This window comes from Pipra filicauda, unplaced genomic scaffold, assembly GCF_003945595.2.
Source record: "Pipra filicauda isolate LSUMZ 115617 unplaced genomic scaffold, ASM394559v2 scaffold2_size9829703_pilon, whole genome shotgun sequence".
NCBI classification, from domain to species: Eukaryota; Metazoa; Chordata; class Aves; order Passeriformes; family Pipridae; genus Pipra; species Pipra filicauda.
In genome coordinates, this window is record NW_024104421.1 from 4,134,979 (window position 1) to 4,153,695 (window position 18,717).

At 48.7% G+C, this 18,717-nt stretch overlaps 1 protein-coding gene across 1 annotated transcript in view; it reads left to right on the forward strand.

The window, feature by feature from the left end:
* The first annotated feature begins 228 nt into the window (after positions 1-228).
* LOC113990821 (sodium- and chloride-dependent betaine transporter) overlaps positions 229-18,717 on the forward strand; it is a 30,342-nt gene continuing 11,853 nt past the window's right edge. Inside the window, exons 1-10 of the mRNA XM_027726613.2 lie at positions 229-422; positions 3,990-4,124; positions 5,453-5,593; positions 6,991-7,078; positions 8,666-8,798; positions 11,661-11,795; positions 13,968-14,071; positions 15,573-15,697; positions 15,985-16,097; positions 16,856-16,993. Of these exons, the coding sequence (XP_027582414.2) occupies positions 230-422; positions 3,990-4,124; positions 5,453-5,593; positions 6,991-7,078; positions 8,666-8,798; positions 11,661-11,795; positions 13,968-14,071; positions 15,573-15,697; positions 15,985-16,097; positions 16,856-16,993 (1,305 nt within the window). The 5' untranslated portion in view covers position 229. The remainder of the gene's footprint in view (positions 423-3,989; positions 4,125-5,452; positions 5,594-6,990; positions 7,079-8,665; positions 8,799-11,660; positions 11,796-13,967; positions 14,072-15,572; positions 15,698-15,984; positions 16,098-16,855; positions 16,994-18,717) is intronic.

The window sequence follows — 18,717 nt, forward strand, 5'->3', positions numbered from 1 at the left end:
TCACCTGATCAGTGACCTTTCCTCTATCTCTTCAGCACAGACATAACTTGGGGATAATACTTTGTGCTGACACTAAAGAAACCATTTTCTGGAGGATAATGGAACCTCAGGCTGACACAAGGAACACAACTATTGTGGTGACAGGTCCCCTCCCTCCCTCTTCCCACCAGCTTGTCCTGCAGTGGCTCTCTACATCCCATGTTCTCCTTTTCTTCTGTCCCACAGAGCCATGACAAGAGCTGTGCCTAAAGAAGGAGAGCCCAATGGGGCCATTGCAGGTCCTGAAGAGACAAAAGTGGAGGAAATGGAAGAGAGAGGCCAGTGGCGTAGCAAAGTGGAGTTTGTGCTGTCTGTGGCGGGGGAGATCATTGGTCTGGGTAACGTGTGGAGGTTCCCATACCTCTGCTACAAGAATGGTGGTGGTAAGTTCACAGCATGCATGAGATGTTCTAGATCTGTAGCCATGACAAGAGATACGTGCATGCCTGAACCCGTTTCTCCTATGCCTCATGTGCCCCAACGTGCACTCCCTTATCTTCTCCTCCAGCAAGTTAGCTCCCGCCAAAACCAGGAGGAATAAAAACTGAGGGGTGAATTCAGCTGTCCAGCAGGTACTGTTTCTGAAAGCAGCAATCTCAAGTTTGGATGCTGAATTAACTCTAGTAACTTCTTAAGGCCCTTGGGTATCTCAAGAAATTGGTGGTCTTTGGAAACTATCAAGTGCTGTGAATGGTCAGAAAGCCATCAGCAGCCTCCTCCTACACAATTCCCTTTTCCTACTCCCTGTGTTACCTCCACCTCTCTCAGGCCCTTCCTCACAGAGGAAAAGCTTAGATAGTGCTGGTATCCTTGCCAAGGCCTGATACTCCTTAGGAGGACATTTCTCCCTTTTTCTCAGGAGCAGTTCCCCCAGCCATCAAACCACTACTAGGAAAACCCATGGAAGGGTTCATTCACCTTCCCCTTTGTCTCTTTGCATGGCTCTCCTTTTCCAGTAGCACTGCAGTAAGATCATTACATGGTTAAAAATTAAACTTTCTCATAACAATAAAATGAAACGGAAGGGAATAATTGACTGTCACTAACTTTTCTTGGTGAATCAAAATCAACTTTGTAAAAGAAAAGGAGGAATAACAAATTACATGTCAAATACAGCAATAACTTCTCTTTTGTTCTTGTTCTCTAGAGACACCTTGAAATAACACTCTGGGACTTGCTTGTTCCCCCCACTTTAAAATTCCTTTCTCTGCAAACCATGCCACAAATGCCTTTTTTGTCCAAGGCGCCATGAGCTTTCACCAATAGATGAGTGGTTCCACTGTAGTTTATCCCAGGACTTCCAAATCAAACAGGAGACAATACAATGAGTCCTCTAAAACAAAGAGGGGCTGGGTAAGAAATAGTTAAAGAAAATGGAATTGAGTTTTTCTTAAACCTGGGATGGTTTTTAGCAGATCCTCCAGTCTCCTTTTCCTATGTTTTGATGGGAGGCACTGGAGGCACCAAAAGCAAGTCAGACCAGCATGGGTTAGTAAACACTGGGGGTGCCTCTGATTGAACAGCCCATTCTGCAGGGATGCTTTGAGAGAGGAGTCATGGGTTTTGCATGGAAAATTTCTTCCTGAGCTCAGATGATATCTTTGCATAGTTTATGCCTATGGTATCTGGCTCAGTAGTCCTTGCAATTTGTATGATAATTAGTGTAAGTGAAAAGGCTACTTTTGTTCACTTTAGATACCTGTTGAATAACTTTTTTTTTTTTTTTAAATTAAACTACTCTGGAATATCTAAAGCTGCAATTCAGAGGGCAACAAGGCTAGGCTTGGGAAAGATTAGGATGGGAGAGGCCTTCCCTCACAGCTCACATGCTGCCTTTGCAGAAGGTATGCCACTGCTGTACAAGGTACAATTCTCTTTCCAGGGCTCTAGGGAACCAGATGGCTGACAAACTTGTGTGGGACAAGGCACTGTCTTTCCTATGACACTCAAAGGTATTCTCATCATTGGAAAAGTCCTTGAAATGGCAAAGAAGGCATTTTCCACCTATAATTTTTGCATCCCCGTCCCTCCTCCCCAAACTGGAGACGGCTGTCCTGTCACCTTTCTCCACCTTCAGATGTACTGAGATGGTTATAAAGCTGTAAGAGAGATGCCATAGAAACAATAGCACTAATTTGCTGTAAAGCAACCAACTGTAGCCTTACCTATGGCTGCACTATCAAATTTGATCTAATTGCTCAGCATCCTGAACTTGCTGTTGTCTCATAAGGAAAAAGAATCTGTTTCTGGGGGCCCCTCAGTCCTCCAGCGGAGCAGCAAGTTGAGGAGGGGATCACAACTGGAGTTTCAGCTGGTAACTGCTCTGGGATGGTTACAAGAGACAAGGTAACAGAGGTTTAACAAAGCCCTCATTGCTCAGAGACCACAATGGGTCAACCTCTGAGACAAATGCTATCAGAGGAGAGAATCTGGAATCTGCTGAAAGACTCATCTGTGTGCAGGATGATAAAGCTGTCTTGCAGATTTGGCAAACAGATAGATGTCTTGCAGCACCAAAAGCAGAGCTGCCTCTAGTTCAGCACATGCAGCTCCCTGTCCCTGCTCTGCAAACCTGGACTGACCCGGAGAACCAGCCTCCTTCCCTCTGGCCCCAGGTCTCCTGCAGCTACACACAGCTGTGTTTAGGGGAAAATTTGGATGTTCCTTGTTATTGTAACATTGTTGGCTTAAAAACAAGGGCAAGTGTTCCCAGTTGCTAATTGTCACAGGAAGGGATTTCAGTGCGGATGCCTGGTGCTGGCAGGAGAGGAAAGGGCCTGGGGGGGGACAATGTCTGGGTTTGGCTGAGAAAGGGACCCTCGCTGTGGTTGCAAGCACTGGCAGCGAGAGCTACCCATGACCAAAAGTTTACTGTGTGGAGTGGCAAGACCTTGACAGTTGTTTCAGTGAGGAAGACGGTTGCCTTAGCTTGTTTGGAGCAGAGTGAAAGTGTGAAAACCTACACTAAAGATCAGGAGAAAGGCAGTGAGGTGACAGAAGGAAGGTCAGCTGTGAAAATGACATCTCAGGACCAGTTTTGAGCAGAGCAGTGAATTTACTGGGTGTTTCGGTTTGGCAGCAGAACTGAAAAGAAGGAAAAAAGATTCAGACAGCTAACAGGGCATTAAACTACTTTTTATAGGGCATTCAACTTTGATGTTTTTGTTTTTGTCTTTTCTGATGCTTTGCTAATGTTGGTCATTGTTTCTGGAAAAATCCTGCTTTTGCTCTCCTTCTTCTTCCATTTCCTCAAGGGTTAATCTGAGTTCTATTTTAGGCTGATTTCTCTTAAGACATTGCTCTACATTGTAATAAAAAATTGATTTCAAAGGGAGAAGTTAACCTTCTTCATTTTGAAAATGCTGGAAAGATACTCTGTTGCCCTTCCCCTTTTTCCATTCTTTTGGTGCAAACTGCTTTTCAAATTTGACATGAAATATACCTCAAGTAAATTTATATCCTGGCAAATTTATTACTTAGTAAGAAATGTCACCAGCCTCCAGGTTTGTATCCTCTGGGCAAGTGGGAGTTTTGCTGTGACTCTCGTGAAAGGCAGAACAAATGTGGTTATGTGAAACAAAGACTTGGTTCACCCCACTCCTGCTGAAAACAGGAATGAGGTCAGGAGCATGAAGCAGGGAGAACTCCAGCACTGCTTTTTTTTTACTTTTTTTTATCCCCTTATCTGGCTACTCTTTACCTTTAGGTTTTGGCCAAGAACAAATGCAGAAGTACTGCATTTGGCAGTAGACAGACCACCCTTGTATTTTTTTCTGAAAAATGATGGTGTTGGAGACCTTGCCTCTCTAGCAGAGGTTGCACAGTTAATTCAGAGAAATATTTGTGTTTATCTAGCTGATTCCAGCTGTGGCCCCAGGTACCTGGCAAGGAGTGGTGAGAATAAGGTTTTTGAAGAGGTTTCTGAGGGAGCATCTGACCTCTCTCTGCAGGAGCCTTCCTCATCCCTTACCTCATCTTCCTCTTCACCTGTGGGATCCCCCTGTTCTTCCTGGAGACGGCGCTGGGGCAGTACACGAGCCAGGGAGGGGTCACTGCCTGGAGGAAGATCTGTCCCATCTTTGAAGGTCAGTCAAGTTACAGGATTTACTGGCAGCACTTTCTAACAATTAGTGACTCACAGCCTTTTTCAGAAATGTTGTTATTATTATTCTTTTTTTTTTCTTTCTCCTTTATTCTCCCTCCCTTTCTCTCTCTCTCAGCCTTGTTATCCCTCCTGGTGACTGCTGTGTGTGCAGGGGCAGTTCCCTGACCCCTCGGGAGGTGACTGAGGGTGTGTGGTGCTGACCGGGGGCTGTGCTGGTCCAGCTGAACTCCAGTCTCTGCTTTGAGAAGCTCAGAGCCTGGGAGAGAGGAGAAACTGGATGGCCAGCTTGCAGGAGGAGGATGGAAGTGTCAATACATAAACACGTGCATGTAGTCCAGGACAAATAGTGAGAAAAGGATGAGGAAAGATGGCTGGTTTATAGTGCTTTCCCTGCCCATTGAAGTGTCCAGGCTGCTGTGGCAGCTTTTGCAGGCTGGCATCATCCAAACTGGAGGGAATCATGTTGCATGTACTGATCTGACAGCCCAGAGATGGCATGGGGTTTAGGTTAAGACACAGATATAAGAACCACGACTTCTGGAGCCCTTGGGAAGGTTGTTTAATGGCATTAATGTATTAATGAATCTGATTTCTTCAGTTCTGCTGTCCAGAGGAGAGCTTATTACCCACCTTTTGCAGACAGGGAAACCTGTGCTCAGGCAGACTGCAGGCCTGGTTAGTTTGCTCGAGCACGGGCGTGCAGCCCTATTTGAAACTCCCTGGGGACTCTGGGACCTCCTGCACTGGAGACCTCTGGCACAGGCCTGGAGGTGAACAGCAGTGGCATCTCAAAGGTCACTGACAACCAGTTTTAAAGGAATGAGTTGGACCTTTCTGGCCTGAGTATGGTTCTGATGTCTCAGCGAGCAATGGGCACAGTCAGCACAAGACCAGCGCTGTGCTCCCAGGTCTGTACCTTGGCCCCTGCACCTTACTTCATGTATATTGGCTGCGAGAACATTTTTTTCCTGAGTCTTCCCAGGAGTAAGAGATTCAGCTGCATTTCTTTTCTTTAAAGGCTAGAGTTGGTTTTCCTGAAGGAGAGGCACTGCAGTGCAGTGGCACTGTAGTGGTCAAAACATTTTTTTCACATCAGCGTAAAGTTTTCTGGATGTTCCGAAGTAGACCTGTCTAGACATACCAACAATGTGTCCTGTCTGCATGCACAGTCTCAAAATCCTTTCTCTTTCCCTTATGTAGGTCTTACCCTATTGTCTGGTGAGCCATGTTATTGGTGTTGCAAGCCTGATGTGCTGGGAGTTGGTTGGCAGTCCCATCCTCACCTCCTTTCCTTCCTTTCCTTCACAGGAATTGGATATGCCACACAAATCATTGAGTGGTATCTGAATATTTACTACATTGTCATCTTGTCCTGGGCACTCTTCTACCTGTTCAGCTCCTTCAATTCAGTGCTACCATGGGCTAGCTGCAATAACCCCTGGAACTCAGGTACAGCTTTTACCTTCTTTCCGATGCCCAGAAATTATTTGGGATTTGTAGAAAATATTTTTTTTCTTTGAATAAGAACCTCTTATGAGCTGCAATATGATTTCACAAAAAAAAATCTGCATTTTCTGGCAAGTGGAAGAGGTAGGTGGGAGAGTTTTCAAGCCAATCTTGGGTCCTCCTCATGTGGCAGGAGCTTTTTATTAGCTCTGGTACAACAATTTATCTTACAGTTCGCTTACTCCACTCCTTCAGAGTTACTGGGACAGTTGTTGCCAATGCCTGAAGAGTTTCCTCTGCACTCGCAGCTTTTGGCTAAATCAGGCCAAGCCTGCACTGGAGAATTTTGCCAGTACAGGTCCCCAAGTGAAGGAACCAGTAACACAAAACTATAAGGGCACTGTTTTCCTGGTTTAATCACATCCACACAGCCTCTATACCTTCACACTGGCCAGGGATCTCATCTCCTCATGCCCACAATTCATATAACTGCACCTAGCAGAGAAGACCTGGCTTTGGTTTTACTCAAGGCACTGGGAAGATGGGGTAGATGTGAAGTAATCCCATGGACCTCACATCCTTGACAGGACATTTTTAATGTGTTGAACAGGTTGTTTTGCTTGGCAGCAGCTTGGTTCCCTCCCCTTTTCTCTTGTCAGATGATCAGTTTCTGTGATGTGTTAAATTTTTCCACCCCATGGGCCATTCACTTACAGCTTCCTCTGCCCCTTCATCCCAGCAGAGGTAACCAGCCTTTTGAAGAGCTGATCTGATTCCTTCAGCTCCTCCAGCATGGTTTGTTTGTGAGGAAAGCCACAGATGTTATCTCAACAGACACAAGCTTCCCAGCCACATCTAGGCTTCCTTGTTTTTCCAGTGGATTGTCTTTTGCTGGTGAAATGCAAGATGAGGTGCATTTCCTGGATGCATGGCATCTCCTCTGGTTTTAGTAATTTCATGCTGTGTAACAGAGTTGGGGATGGTAGAAGGGAACATCTGCAGTGTGTGTGAACATATGCATGCATGTGTGGACAGGGAATGGTACATGATGGGGGAAGAGAATGGGATTTTCTATCCTGGCTACTCATAGTGGCTATCCCTTGATAATCTATATTTTGCAGCCATCTGGATTCCATTTGGCAGGGAATGGTTCTCTCCTTCCCCTTTCCCTTTCCTGAAGCCCTCTGGCTACTGCTGGATTGGGATTCGTAGCTGGGGAGAGCCAGAGTTTAATGAGATGCTTAATGAGATGCAAAAGTTTAATGAGATGCTCTATAGCACAAGGTAAAGGATCTGTGTGCTGCCAGAGTGAGGGTTAGGGTGCAGAGGGGAAGGAGCATCCCCCATGAAGGAGCCTTAGAGAATTTCTTTGGCTCATCAGCTTCCTTTTCTTTTGGTAGATCTCTGTGTGGACATTCTGAATAGATCCAGCCTGGACAACAGGACCTTGCCTGCGAACGCCACCTCCTCAATGATTGAGTTTTGGGAGTATGTGATCACTTTCCTTCTGTTCAGGCTCCTCTCTCATCCAAAGGCTGCAGCTCTAGGAGTATCTGGGCGGTGGGCTGTGCATCTCTGTAGGACCGAGTGAGGTGCCACATGTCAGACCTGAACATGGGGAGCACAATGAGCTGCCAAGGAGATTGGCACAGAGCCCAGGGGCGTGAGGACTGGGTACACCCCACGGTGTGCCTGCCCGAGGGTGCTCATGTGCACACCTGCACAGGCATGTTCTCTCTTTGGCACTGAGGTGCCTGGGTGAGTGTGGCCACCGAAAGAGGCACCAAAATCAGATGAGAAGTTGCTAGAAGCAGGGGATCCATGTGCTGGGTGTTGCAGGCTGCTGTTGGCAGGTGAGCATGAGGGGCCAGGGCAGACTGAACAGCCCTCTGCAGTGAAACAGAAAGGACCAAACTGCCTGTTCTCTTCTTCTGACCATGTCTTGCTTGCTGCCTAAGGGAAGTGGTCGATCAGGGTGCTCAGGATCATCCCTGGAGAGTGGGGATCTGAGATGCATTTGTGAGATGCCAGGGAGGAATTTGAGGTTTGGTCACAGGGCTGGAGGCAATAAAGCATTGTCTGAGGGAGGGGTCTTGCAGCAGGGCAGACAGTGTCCCAGAGAGAGGTTGAAACAGCTACTGGTGCCACACTACCTCTCCACACTCTACTGAGGAAGGTCTCATAAAGAAGAGGGGTGTCAGGGACTCAGCTTCAGCAGTTGGGACTTTTTGTTTATTTGTTTGTTTATTTTTGTCTCCTCCCCCATTTATGTGTCCTTAAGTGTCTCTGAAAGGGTTGAGTGTCCTTTGTCTGTTGCAGCCACCACAGGGCACATAGAAGATGATAAGCACCCATGGTTGCAGAAAGAGTCTGCGCAGTGCTGGCCCCCCTCTCCTGCTCTGTTCTTTGCACACACTTTTAGTGAGAGCTGAGACCCCTCTGATATGGTTGTTCAGGTTTTCCGCAGAGAGAGCAAGGGGACCTGAGGGGACTGGTTTGAAGAAGGGTGTGCAGAGGAATTGTAAGTGTGGGGTTGGGCTTCTGGGTGCTGCACGAGGTGCAGTGCTGAGCTCTCATGTGGCCCACCCTCACGAAGATGAATCTTCAAGGAAGGAGGCTGAAGGAAGGGCATGGGAATTATAAAGATCATTTATACTTATATATAGGGTGTCTGCAGTACATGGGGAGGAAGAGTGATGGCCTGATGTGATGATGGCATCCTCACTCACCCCTGCTTTGGGTTGAGTAGTCTCTGCTGGGCATCTGCCAGGGTGGGGGAGCAATGAGGAGCAGCTGTTGATTTTGTCCAGCTTGGGTCCAAAGGGCACAGCACCACGAGTTTGGAGAGTGGGAGAGTTTGGGCCAGCTACAAGACATGGTGGAGCAGCATCTGCAGAAATGAGGGAGAGGGGAGCCCTAGGCAGAGCTGGGGTGATTCACATGGCTGGGAGCCCTGGGCAGATGTGTTGCAGATAGTCTGCTAAGATTTTGGATGGGGTAATATGGGAAAGGTCTGTATGGGTGAGTTGGGTCTGGGGTGTTAATGCTTCTCTCCCTGTCCCCGGACACTGGCAGGAAGCGAGTCCTGGGGCTCACGGATGGTATTCACAAACTGGGCACTGTGCGCTGGGAGCTGGCTCTGTGTCTCCTGCTGGCGTGGATCATCTGCTACTTCTGCATCTGGAAAGGGGTCAAGTCCACAGGAAAAGTAGGAACGGAGATTATCCTCCCAGTCCATAAGCCTCCTTGTACCCATCCTACATTTCTTCCCCAATCTCTTTTCCCTCTTCATGAAATAGAGGCAGGAGACACATTACCAAAGTCAAACCTAAAACTTGGTGAGGCCATACTGATTTACACCAGTGGTGTTTGACCCCTAAAAGGAAGACTAAAAGAGTAGCTCCAACAGGAAGAGGAGAACAGGGAAAGAACTGAGGGGAGCCTTGAGTCACTTTTTTCCTTGCGGATACCCAGAGTGGCTGATGGATACTCCCCAAGTGTCCTTGGGAATCCTCTGCTCACCAGTGTGTTGTCCGGGTGTAGCTTGCTGGTGTTTTTAACAAGATCATCTGCAGTGGCAAACTTCCCATCCCTGGCAGTAATTAAACACTTGAGCAAAACAGACAAGCTGCTGCCTGTAACCAGATCAGTGAATAGATAATGAATCTCTCCTGCTTCTTTATCCTGCAAAATACTTGCGGTGAGAGAAGTGTCTTTGTGCTCTCCTTTTTCTTCCCCCTGCCTGTGTATTTTTTGGCTCTGAAGGTCACTTTCTGCATTTTGCTAGTGAGGCTGGAGCCAGAGCTCCCTGCCCGTGTTGATCCTGTAGAGCAGGTGGACTGGTTTTCCTTCTGGAGTGAATGAGTTTGTGATGCCTTGGGCTGGGTGTTAAGGACACTGCCATGGCCTTGACTTACTCAGGACCACTTTCCTCCCTGGAATCACAATGAGATGGGTGGGTTATTAATGACGGCTGAGTCTTGTGGGTATCCAGCGGATGTCCCAGTGGCAAAGGGAGGGGGATCAATTTCTGCAAAGATTTCTTCCTTCAGGTCACTATCTCTACCATTGGCAGGTGTTTCCTGGAGCACTGGACACCTGTATTTCAGCATGAAATCACTTCTGCTACCTGAAAACTGCACTGGACACCCATTTCAGCAGAGCAAGACAATAGCTTGCTCTGCTCACTAGATTTTTCCCACTTTCTGCTGGTGACTGGCTCTTGCTGGTGCTGACCTGTTGTCCACCATTTCTCAAGGAGGGAGAGCCAGACTCCACTTCTATGGGGAGAGGGAACGCTCTGCATTTTAAACCTTAAATCCCTGATGCCCCCTGGTTTGCCATCTTCACAAGAGGCATCATGCTGATCTTGGGAGATTGGATCTTGAGAGGGTGTTTGATCTGCATGGAAGTGTAAGTCACCCCGGGTTCCCTTCAGCTCTCAGCTTTCTCCACTGAGTCTCTCTTTTGCCCAGTGATGCCCTGGTGCACAAAACTTCCCTGCAGAAGGAGAAAACTAAAGAAGTTCAGTCAGGCTGGTTGGGCTGACAGGGTTTGGCAAGACCAGGCCAGAAACAGAAAACAGTGAGTGCACACAATAGCTGGAATGGTCTTCCTGAAACTACAGAAGATTTTTCCATCACAAGTTTTAGGACACAGGGCTTACTTTTTACCAGCCAGATGTTATGGACATGGTGCAACAACACAGGGTGGGGTTTTCTGTCCCAAAATACACTACAGGTCAAACAGGTCAGTTGTCTTCTCTGCAGATAGTAATTTTGAGTATTACAGGGGCACTGTCAAAAAATTCAATTGCTTCCTTCTCTTTCTTCACTGACAAGGTATTAGGATATGCAGTAGAGAAGACCCAAGAATTCTGAGTAGGTGCATAACTCTGTTCAACAGCTGCAGTTTAAACAGAGGGTTGTGCATGCCTGAGAGACTGTTCTAAGTCAGATAACCCTGCCAGACCCTTATGTTTCTGCTTCTGTTATTTAAGGAATCCAAACTCAAAGAAACAATAGTGACCTCAGGAAAATAATTTCAAAAACTCCATGAAAACTAATTTTCTTTAGAAGTCTTTTTCTTTTAATTTTGCCCAATTTTGTGCTCTTTCCATGTTTCCTTTCCTCATGCATTCAGCAGATGTGTATAAAGGCTCACCAGAAGTTATTTCTGAAGGTAGATTTTAATACTTGTGCTCAAAGTGCTCGCATTCCCATTCAATCAAGGAACAGCAAAAGTACCACGTACTGTCACTTATTCAACCAATTATCACTAAGCAGAAAAAAATTTCATTTCAGGCCTCTCACTATGAATCCACAGAGTAAACAAGCCTTCACATTACTTGGATAAATTTTAGTAATGAATAAATGTTAGGAAGTTGCAACTTGCTCACAAATATTTTACAAATAGAACAAAAAGAATATGTTACCTTAGGCAATGGATTAGTGATGATTAATTCTCCTGTAATATTTATTTACATCACATAAGAGAAGAAGTGAAAAGAAAGTATTACAGAAGTAATGGTCTACATTTTCTTTAAAGGCTTTGAGGTGCCCCCATTTTTTAACTGTGAGCTCAGAGGCATTGAAGGGATGAGACTGATGCATGAACACTCCTGGAAATGAGACTCCTCAGAGGTGTCTCAAATGGGGCAGCAAGAGTTGCTATTTAATTTGGAAAACTCTTGCTGGGCATAGGACCATTTTAATAATTCCTCATTAAAACTCAGTGACAGGAAGAGATCTGGGTTTTTTCTACAGCCCTAGAAAGATGAAGAGAACAGCTGGAGAGCAGGGAAATTACACTGACTGGGAAGAGAAAACAAAGCAGAGCAACCAGTGGCAGAGTCTTGGATGAGGAACAAAATGTAGATTAACTAAATCACCAGTGAGACATAACCTTGATTAATTTCTTTCCCACCCCTCTCCTATGCAAGCAGTAGCAGCTATAGCCAACAGCAGAGCCCAGGGACCTTTGCTGGGGTGGGGGCCTGCAGACGAGATAAGGTGGTGCCTGCACTGCCTCCCTGCTGACCCTCTCTCCTCTCGTTTCCCTGTGCCTGCAGGTCGTTTACTTCACTGCCACCTTCCCATACGTGATGCTCATCATCCTGCTGGTGCGAGGAGTCATGCTGCCGGGTGCTGCCGAGGGGATCATCTTCTACCTGAAGCCAGACATTTCCAGGCTGGCAGACCCGCAGGTGGGTGGGGTGTCGGGCAAATGCTGGCCATGAGAATGTTTTCAGTGCCTTGGCCGTTGGATCTGATGCTGACTGACCATCTAGCTGTCTTCTCTGAAAGGAGACCAAAGAACCAGAATCCTTAAAATTGCCGAGAGGGGTCTAGTCCCCCTGCACAGCACAGCCTTTTTGCTCATGGTCTGCAGCATATGGACATATTAGATCATTTCCACTCATGGGCTCAGCAAAACCAGAAGAGTATATCAAATATTCAGCATGTAACAGATGGTTTTCCTAACTGTTAAATGCAAATAACTAAGGGACGGGGGGGATATAATCTACCATTTTTCATTTTTTTTCTGGCCTGGTTAGCACTTTGTTTGGGTCCAACAGGGCCCTCCCAAGAAGTGTTAGGGTCCCTGTGCTTGCACAGACTGAAGGCATGTAACATGGGCTGTGCCCCAGCAGCTGGGCAATAAGTTCACTTCACCTGTCCTGGGGGCTGGTCCCACCTGCCTGGGTCAGGGCCTGGCCAAAGGGTCAATCCCTGCCACCACTCACTGGAGCTTGTGGAAACCTTCCCCACCTTGGGAAGAAGGATGCTGTGTACCCAGAGGTGAAAAATAGGGTCAGAGATGACAAAAAGGGCAGAGGGTGCAGACAAACCCAGGACCTGCAAGGTAGCCCAAATTAGCAAGATGTGGGCAGCACCCTTGGGGGCTGCACAGGGTCCCCCTTGGAGGATCCCTCTGGGGTGTCTGCTCCCACACCTTTCTGCAGCAGTAGGTTGCTTCTCTTCCCCACGTGGGCTCAGCAATGCCCACGGAGGTGTTAATGTCGACCCCCCTCCCAGAGGAGCATTTAAATGACACTTCCTGCTAATTATTCCACTGCTGAATCATTTCATGGAGGCAGCCAAGCAATAGGCTTAGCCCACAGTCTCAGTTGACCTTACGTGTCTTCCCAGATGCCCAAAGCCCCAGCTGCTCCCTAACCAGCTGCCAAACCCACTGTTGTCCCCCCCAAATTGCTTTCAGATGTATCTATGTGTTGTCAATAGAAAATCTGTGGTGCACTGAAAGCAGAAAGCCAACTGAATGTAAATGGCATTTGGATATCAAAAGAAATAACAGTGGGGTGACTGGGGCTGAGTGTGTTTTATTCACGGTCAGAGCTTATTCCCTGGAAACGTCCCTATCTTTCACAGCCTAACTAAAGCTGACATGGTCTTTCCAGGCTGCTGCAACCCAGCATAGCAGGAGTAAGATCCTGCTACTGCGTTTTGGCAGAATGTGGGGCTTTGGTTAAATTGGGATGTGTGTCCGTGCCTGAAGGGCTGCCGTGTACTTACCTTTCCATGAGAAATCTGTGTGAATTTAGGCAGCAATGCCTGGGCTAGGATTCTTTGAAGGCTACAGAATTTCATCCATCTTTCTGGATGTTTGCAGCTGGGGGCTGCTTGGAGAAAAAAATAGGGTGAGCAAGGAACCTGGAGATGATCAGAAAGGTGAGCTGTTTCCCTACCTTCCCGCTAATTCACAGCTCAGGGCTTTCCCTGGGAGGGCCTGAGAGCAGAGCTGCAGCTCAGCCCACAGTTCAGCTCCTCCACAGAGGAGAGGGCTGGAGCAGTGGTGAAGCCTGCTCAGCTTTTCCCAGGCAATGCCAGAGCAAGGGAGAACCTGAGTGTGTGACAGCCCACTGGCCTGGAATCTCTCAGCTTGGCAATTTTCTGCCCTTCACCCTGCACCGTGGCCTCAGGGATGCTGGAAACTAGATTAGGGAGCAGGGAAGGCATCAACACTGACTTGATCACAGTCTCGTTTGGTGTGACTCACAAGTGGCTCTGCAAACCCTGGGATACGTAGGGACCACAGACTCCAACAGTGTCAGCTTCTGCTGGAGCCATGCCATCAGGGGTGCCATCTCCACCCTGAATGCAAAGGTGAAGGATGGAAAAGTGATGTCACCTTGAGTGGGATGCGAAAATGCGTCCTCTCAGGAGACTTTTCCTAGAGGATTTCCAGTCCTGCAGCTCATTTTTCCCAGACAGGCATCCCAGTTTCTACACTCACTGATCCCCTCTCTGTCTCACAGGGTTTTTTCTCCATGACTGGAGGGGTTGTTGTTGGCAGGGCACAGCCATTTAGTTTTGTCGTTGTCAGGTCTGGAGACCACTGACCTTTTCTGTTCCAGGTCTGGATGGATGCAGGCACTCAAATCCTCTTCTCTTATGCCATCTGCCAGGGATGCCTGACAGCTCTGGGCAGCTACAACAAATACACCAACAACTGTTACAGGTAAGAGGAGCCTAAACTTCTTGTGTCCTTCTGGAAATTTGGTAAGAGACAAACAGCACGGAGCTGTGTCAGGGGCAGCCGGGGGAGACCTTGGGTCACGCTGCTTTGACTAGTGAGCTGCTCAGAGCACTGAGGCCGTGGAGGACAGCACAGGGATGGAGAGTGGCTGAGGGAACAGAGGAACTCCAGAAAATGGCTTTAATTGTGCATTCCTGCACGAGTCAGGTTGGAAATGGGAGATTTGGAGGAGGGGGAGGAATGTCTCCAGCCACTGTATAGACACCACAGTCTATTTTGACAGGGTGTGTGGGCAGGGGTGGCACAACCATGTTTGACTTCACTTGCAAGGCAGGGGAGGTGGTACAAAGAGGAAGGCAGGGCCCCCTGACTCCAGTGCTTTACTGTCATCAGAGTAATGTACTGCCAGTGGCTTTTTGACCCTATCAAGGAGATTAATCAAGTCTGTCTGACCTTCTCCATGCCCTTGGATTACAGATCTGTTTTATCCATGGTCTGACATGGGGCTCAGTGGAGCCATCAGGAGCACTTCTGACACCTTCTACAGAGCCCTGAGAAGCAGGGGCTTTGTTCTTCCTTCATGTATTGCTCCAGCACAGACGGGAAAATGGAACTGTACTTGGGAGACTTCAGTCGTCTCTCCTGTTCTCCGATAGGTGCTGCCAGGCTGTTGGTCGGGTAGTTAATACTTTCCTCTGGCTCTCCTGGAATGTATCTGTCACCAATGGAGCAGTGCACTGATGCCTTCCTCTAATTCCTTTGGTGCTTTGCACTGGCAGCTTAGCTCTGGGTGGTCCAAATGTGCTGGGTGTCCACACTGCCCCATAGCAGCTGATGCTGTGGGTCAGCTCTGGCAGCTGCCCAGGCAGGATCCTGGGGTGTGGGGCTTCCAGCCCAACCAGCTCAGACTGGTGGCCCATTTTCACAGGGAGCAAGTGCACAAAAGTTTCAGGAAAAGGAGCATAGCACATTCCAGTCTCCATATGAATATAGTTAATAAAGACAATGTAGACACAGTCCTTGTCAGGTGAGGATTAGGGTTAGCCCATGAACCCTTGTTTACCAGAACTGCCGAACCTGTATGCGTTCATGCTCTCAGATGCTCCTCTTTCTTGCCTGTGTTTACTTTTGCAACCTCTTCCCTCTTCTAATTTGCTCTTTTCCCCACTTTCTCTATTGTTTTTCTTATTCTCTTGACTCTTGTCAGCTTTTTTGTTGCCATGTCCCTGTGTATATCACTGTGTCATCCTATTCACAAGCCACTGGTGGTGCCTCATTCTCTGTGCCACGTGCAGTGAGGCACAAGGTAGGTAGGCTGATATTTGGCTTTGTCTTGAGCTTTTTACTTCTGAGGGAGTTCAAAACCAACACTGTTTTTCTTGGTTTATGCTGCCTGACTAGGGAAGCTGAGTACAGACACGATCCCAAGTGGAACCATTCTGCAGCGGGAAACACTGATTTCTCCCTGGTCTCCTCCCTGCAGGGACTGCATCATGCTCTGCTTCCTGAACAGTGCCACCAGCTTTGTTGCTGGCTTTGCCATTTTCTCAGTGCTGGGCTTCATGGCTCGAGAGCAGGGCATACCCATTGCAGAAGTTGCTGAATCAGGTAGGTTTTTCTGAGACTTCAGAGCCAAGGGAAAACAAAGAGCCTGAAGGAAGGGCCCTTTTCTGAAGTGAAGCCCAAGATGTTATCTACATCCTCTATTGCTATGGGAGTCTGCAGAAAGGTCTGCAGGACCAGTGCTCCATGACACAGCTTTCAGCCCTATGTGGGCAAGAAGCTATGGTGATACAAACTTTGAAGAAATATGTGAGCTTACTCTGTGCTGCAGGGCAGTGGTGGCAGGTGATGGTGTGAGTGGCACACGTGGTCATCCTGTGTTCTGTTGGCAGGTCCTGGCCTGGCTTTCATAGCCTATCCAACAGCAGTAACAATGATGCCCGTGTCTCAGCTCTGGTCCTGCCTCTTCTTCCTCATGCTGATCTTCTTGGGACTGGACAGCCAGGTACAGCAAACACTTCATCTCATCTAACACCCACATTCCTGTCCCCACCCTGAGCAATCCCCATGGTCATTGTAAAGTATAAGGTGGGTTTGTGCCTTGCTAGTACCTCATATGTTCTCTACCTTGTATGCAGCGCTTTCCCATTGAGGGAGCTCAGAGCCAGGGCCAGTGGCAGGCCAGTGGTAATATGTGCTGGCATCTCTGTTAAGTGTCCTCCTCCCTGTGTGTACGTGAGGATGTCCCAGCTACATCCCTTCCCATCTTTTTGCTGGCACCGACTCTGTGCACACAACAGAGGGAGGCCTGGCACAGAGCAGGGCAGTTTGGGAGCAGGAATGGGACTGTTTTCTCCCAGCTGCATCCCAGCAGAGCAATCCCTGTATTCTCTTCTCACCAGTGTCCCCATCCTTTACCATCTCACACCCCTGTTATGCCAGGAGCAAACCTCAGCAGAGCACCCTGCAGAGCGCAGCGTGCAACCCTGGCATGCTGGGATGAGGGATGCAGGGGGTGTCCTGACATGTTTGCCAGGCAGGGTGCTCTGCTCAGGCTCTGCTCTGCAGCACCTCAGCCCCTCCACCTGGAGAATCAGGCCTTCTTCCTCTGTTTTTGACAGCCCTTGGTGGAAGCAAGACAGATGAAAAGGCGAAATGAAAAAACAAGGATTTGGGTGGTGGGAGGCAAAAAAGGATGGTGAGAGGAAGTGTGTGCTTGGGGAAGGAGAGACACTGATTTTTCTGACCTGTTTTCTTCTGCAGTTTGTCTGTGTGGAAAGCATGGTGACAGCTATTATTGACATGTTCCCAGGAGTGTTTCGGAAGAAGGGGCGTCGGGAGCTGCTGATCCTGGCCATTGCAGTCATATGCTACCTGCTGGGCTTACTGCTGGTCACTGAGGTAAGAAAGGAGTAGCTGGGTTATACAGCTGAGCACCAAAACCCCTGCTACACAGCTCTGGAGGTCTGGGCAGAGACAGCAAACTTGTCTTTGGTGCTGTTAATTATCCTTCATTTCTAATGCATTAGCTGGTGTCTCTCACAGCCAGTGCTGCTTTGATCCTGTGTGATGCTGGTGCACTCTCTGCACAACTGAGCCTTCCAGAGAGATGGTCCCACAGCCCAGAGAGGCTGCTTGACACACAACTTTGTGCAAACAGAATCATAGAATCAGCCGGGTTGGAAGGGACCTCTGAGATCATCAAGTCCAACCCTTGATCCACTACCGCCGTGGTTACTAGACCATGGCATTAAGTGCCACATCCAGTCTTATCTTAAAAAGCTCCAGGGATGGAGAATCCACCACTTCCCTGGGCAGCCCATTCCAATGCCTGATTACCCTCTCTGTAAAGAATTTCTTCCTAATATCTAACCTAAACCTCCCATGGCAGAGCTTAAGACCATGCCCTCTTGTCTTGTTGATAGCTGCCTGGGAGAAGAGACCAACCCCCACCTGGCTACAACCTCCTTTCAGGGAGTTGTAGAGAGTGATGAGGTCTCCCCTGAGCCTCCTCTTCTCCAGGCTAAACAACCCCAGCTCCCTCAGCCTCTCCTCATAGGACTTGTGCTCGAGTCCCTTCACCAGCCTCGTTGCTCTTCTCTGGACCTGCTCCAGCACCTCAATATCCTTCCTGAACTGAGGGGCCCAGAGCTGGACACAGCACTCCAGGTGTGGCCTCACCAGTGCTGAGTACAGGGGAAGAATCACTTCCTTGGACCTGCTGGCCACAGTGTTCCTGATACAGGCCAGGATGCCATTGGCCTTCTTGGCCACTTAGGCACACTGCTGGCTCCTGTTCAGCTTCCTGTCAATCCAAACTCCCAGGTCCCTTCCTGCCTGGCTGCTCTTCAGCCACTCTGTCCCCAGCCCATGGGGCTGCCGGGGGTTGTTGTGGCCAAAGTGCAGGACCTGGCACTTGGCCTTGTTGAACCTCATCCCGTTGGAATCAGCCCAACTCTCCAGCCTGTCCAGGTCCCTCTGCAGAGCCCTCCTGCCTTCCAGCTGATCGACACTCCCCCCCAGCTTAGTGTCATCTGCAAATTTGCTGATGGTGGACTCAATCCTTTCATCTAAATCATCGATAAAGATATGAAACAGAACTGGGCCCAACACTGATCCCTGCGGGGGGAGGAAGCTCACCCGAGAGAGCTGGGAGGTGACTGTGCCCCTCCTGCTTGCCCTGCCTGCACGAACTGCCTCGCTACAAAAGTGCCACTACAAAAAGTGCCACGTCCCCGTTTGCCGCACTCCGGGTCGCCGGCGCTCCCAGCAGTCGTTTAAATCCCTCGTCCATGTGCTGGGTTCCACCCCCCAGTCAGCTGATTGGCCTCCCAGGACACCTACCACACCTGATCGCTAAAACAAGATCGTTTGCTGGCTGCTTTCCACACAAAGCAGAGCAGCAGGAGGGGAACCTGGGAGTAATGGCTGCACCGTAACCCTGCCTGAGCCCGTGGGAAGTCTGTGATCCCTGGGACCAGAAGGAGCAGAGCTGTGACAGTATGTGCGCGTTGTTCACACTGCTCTGCAGCTGAGAGTCAAGCATCTCATCCTGCACAGTGGTGTGCTGTGCTCTGTGTGCATACCACATGCTTGGGTGGGGGTCTTAGCACTCCTCTACGCTG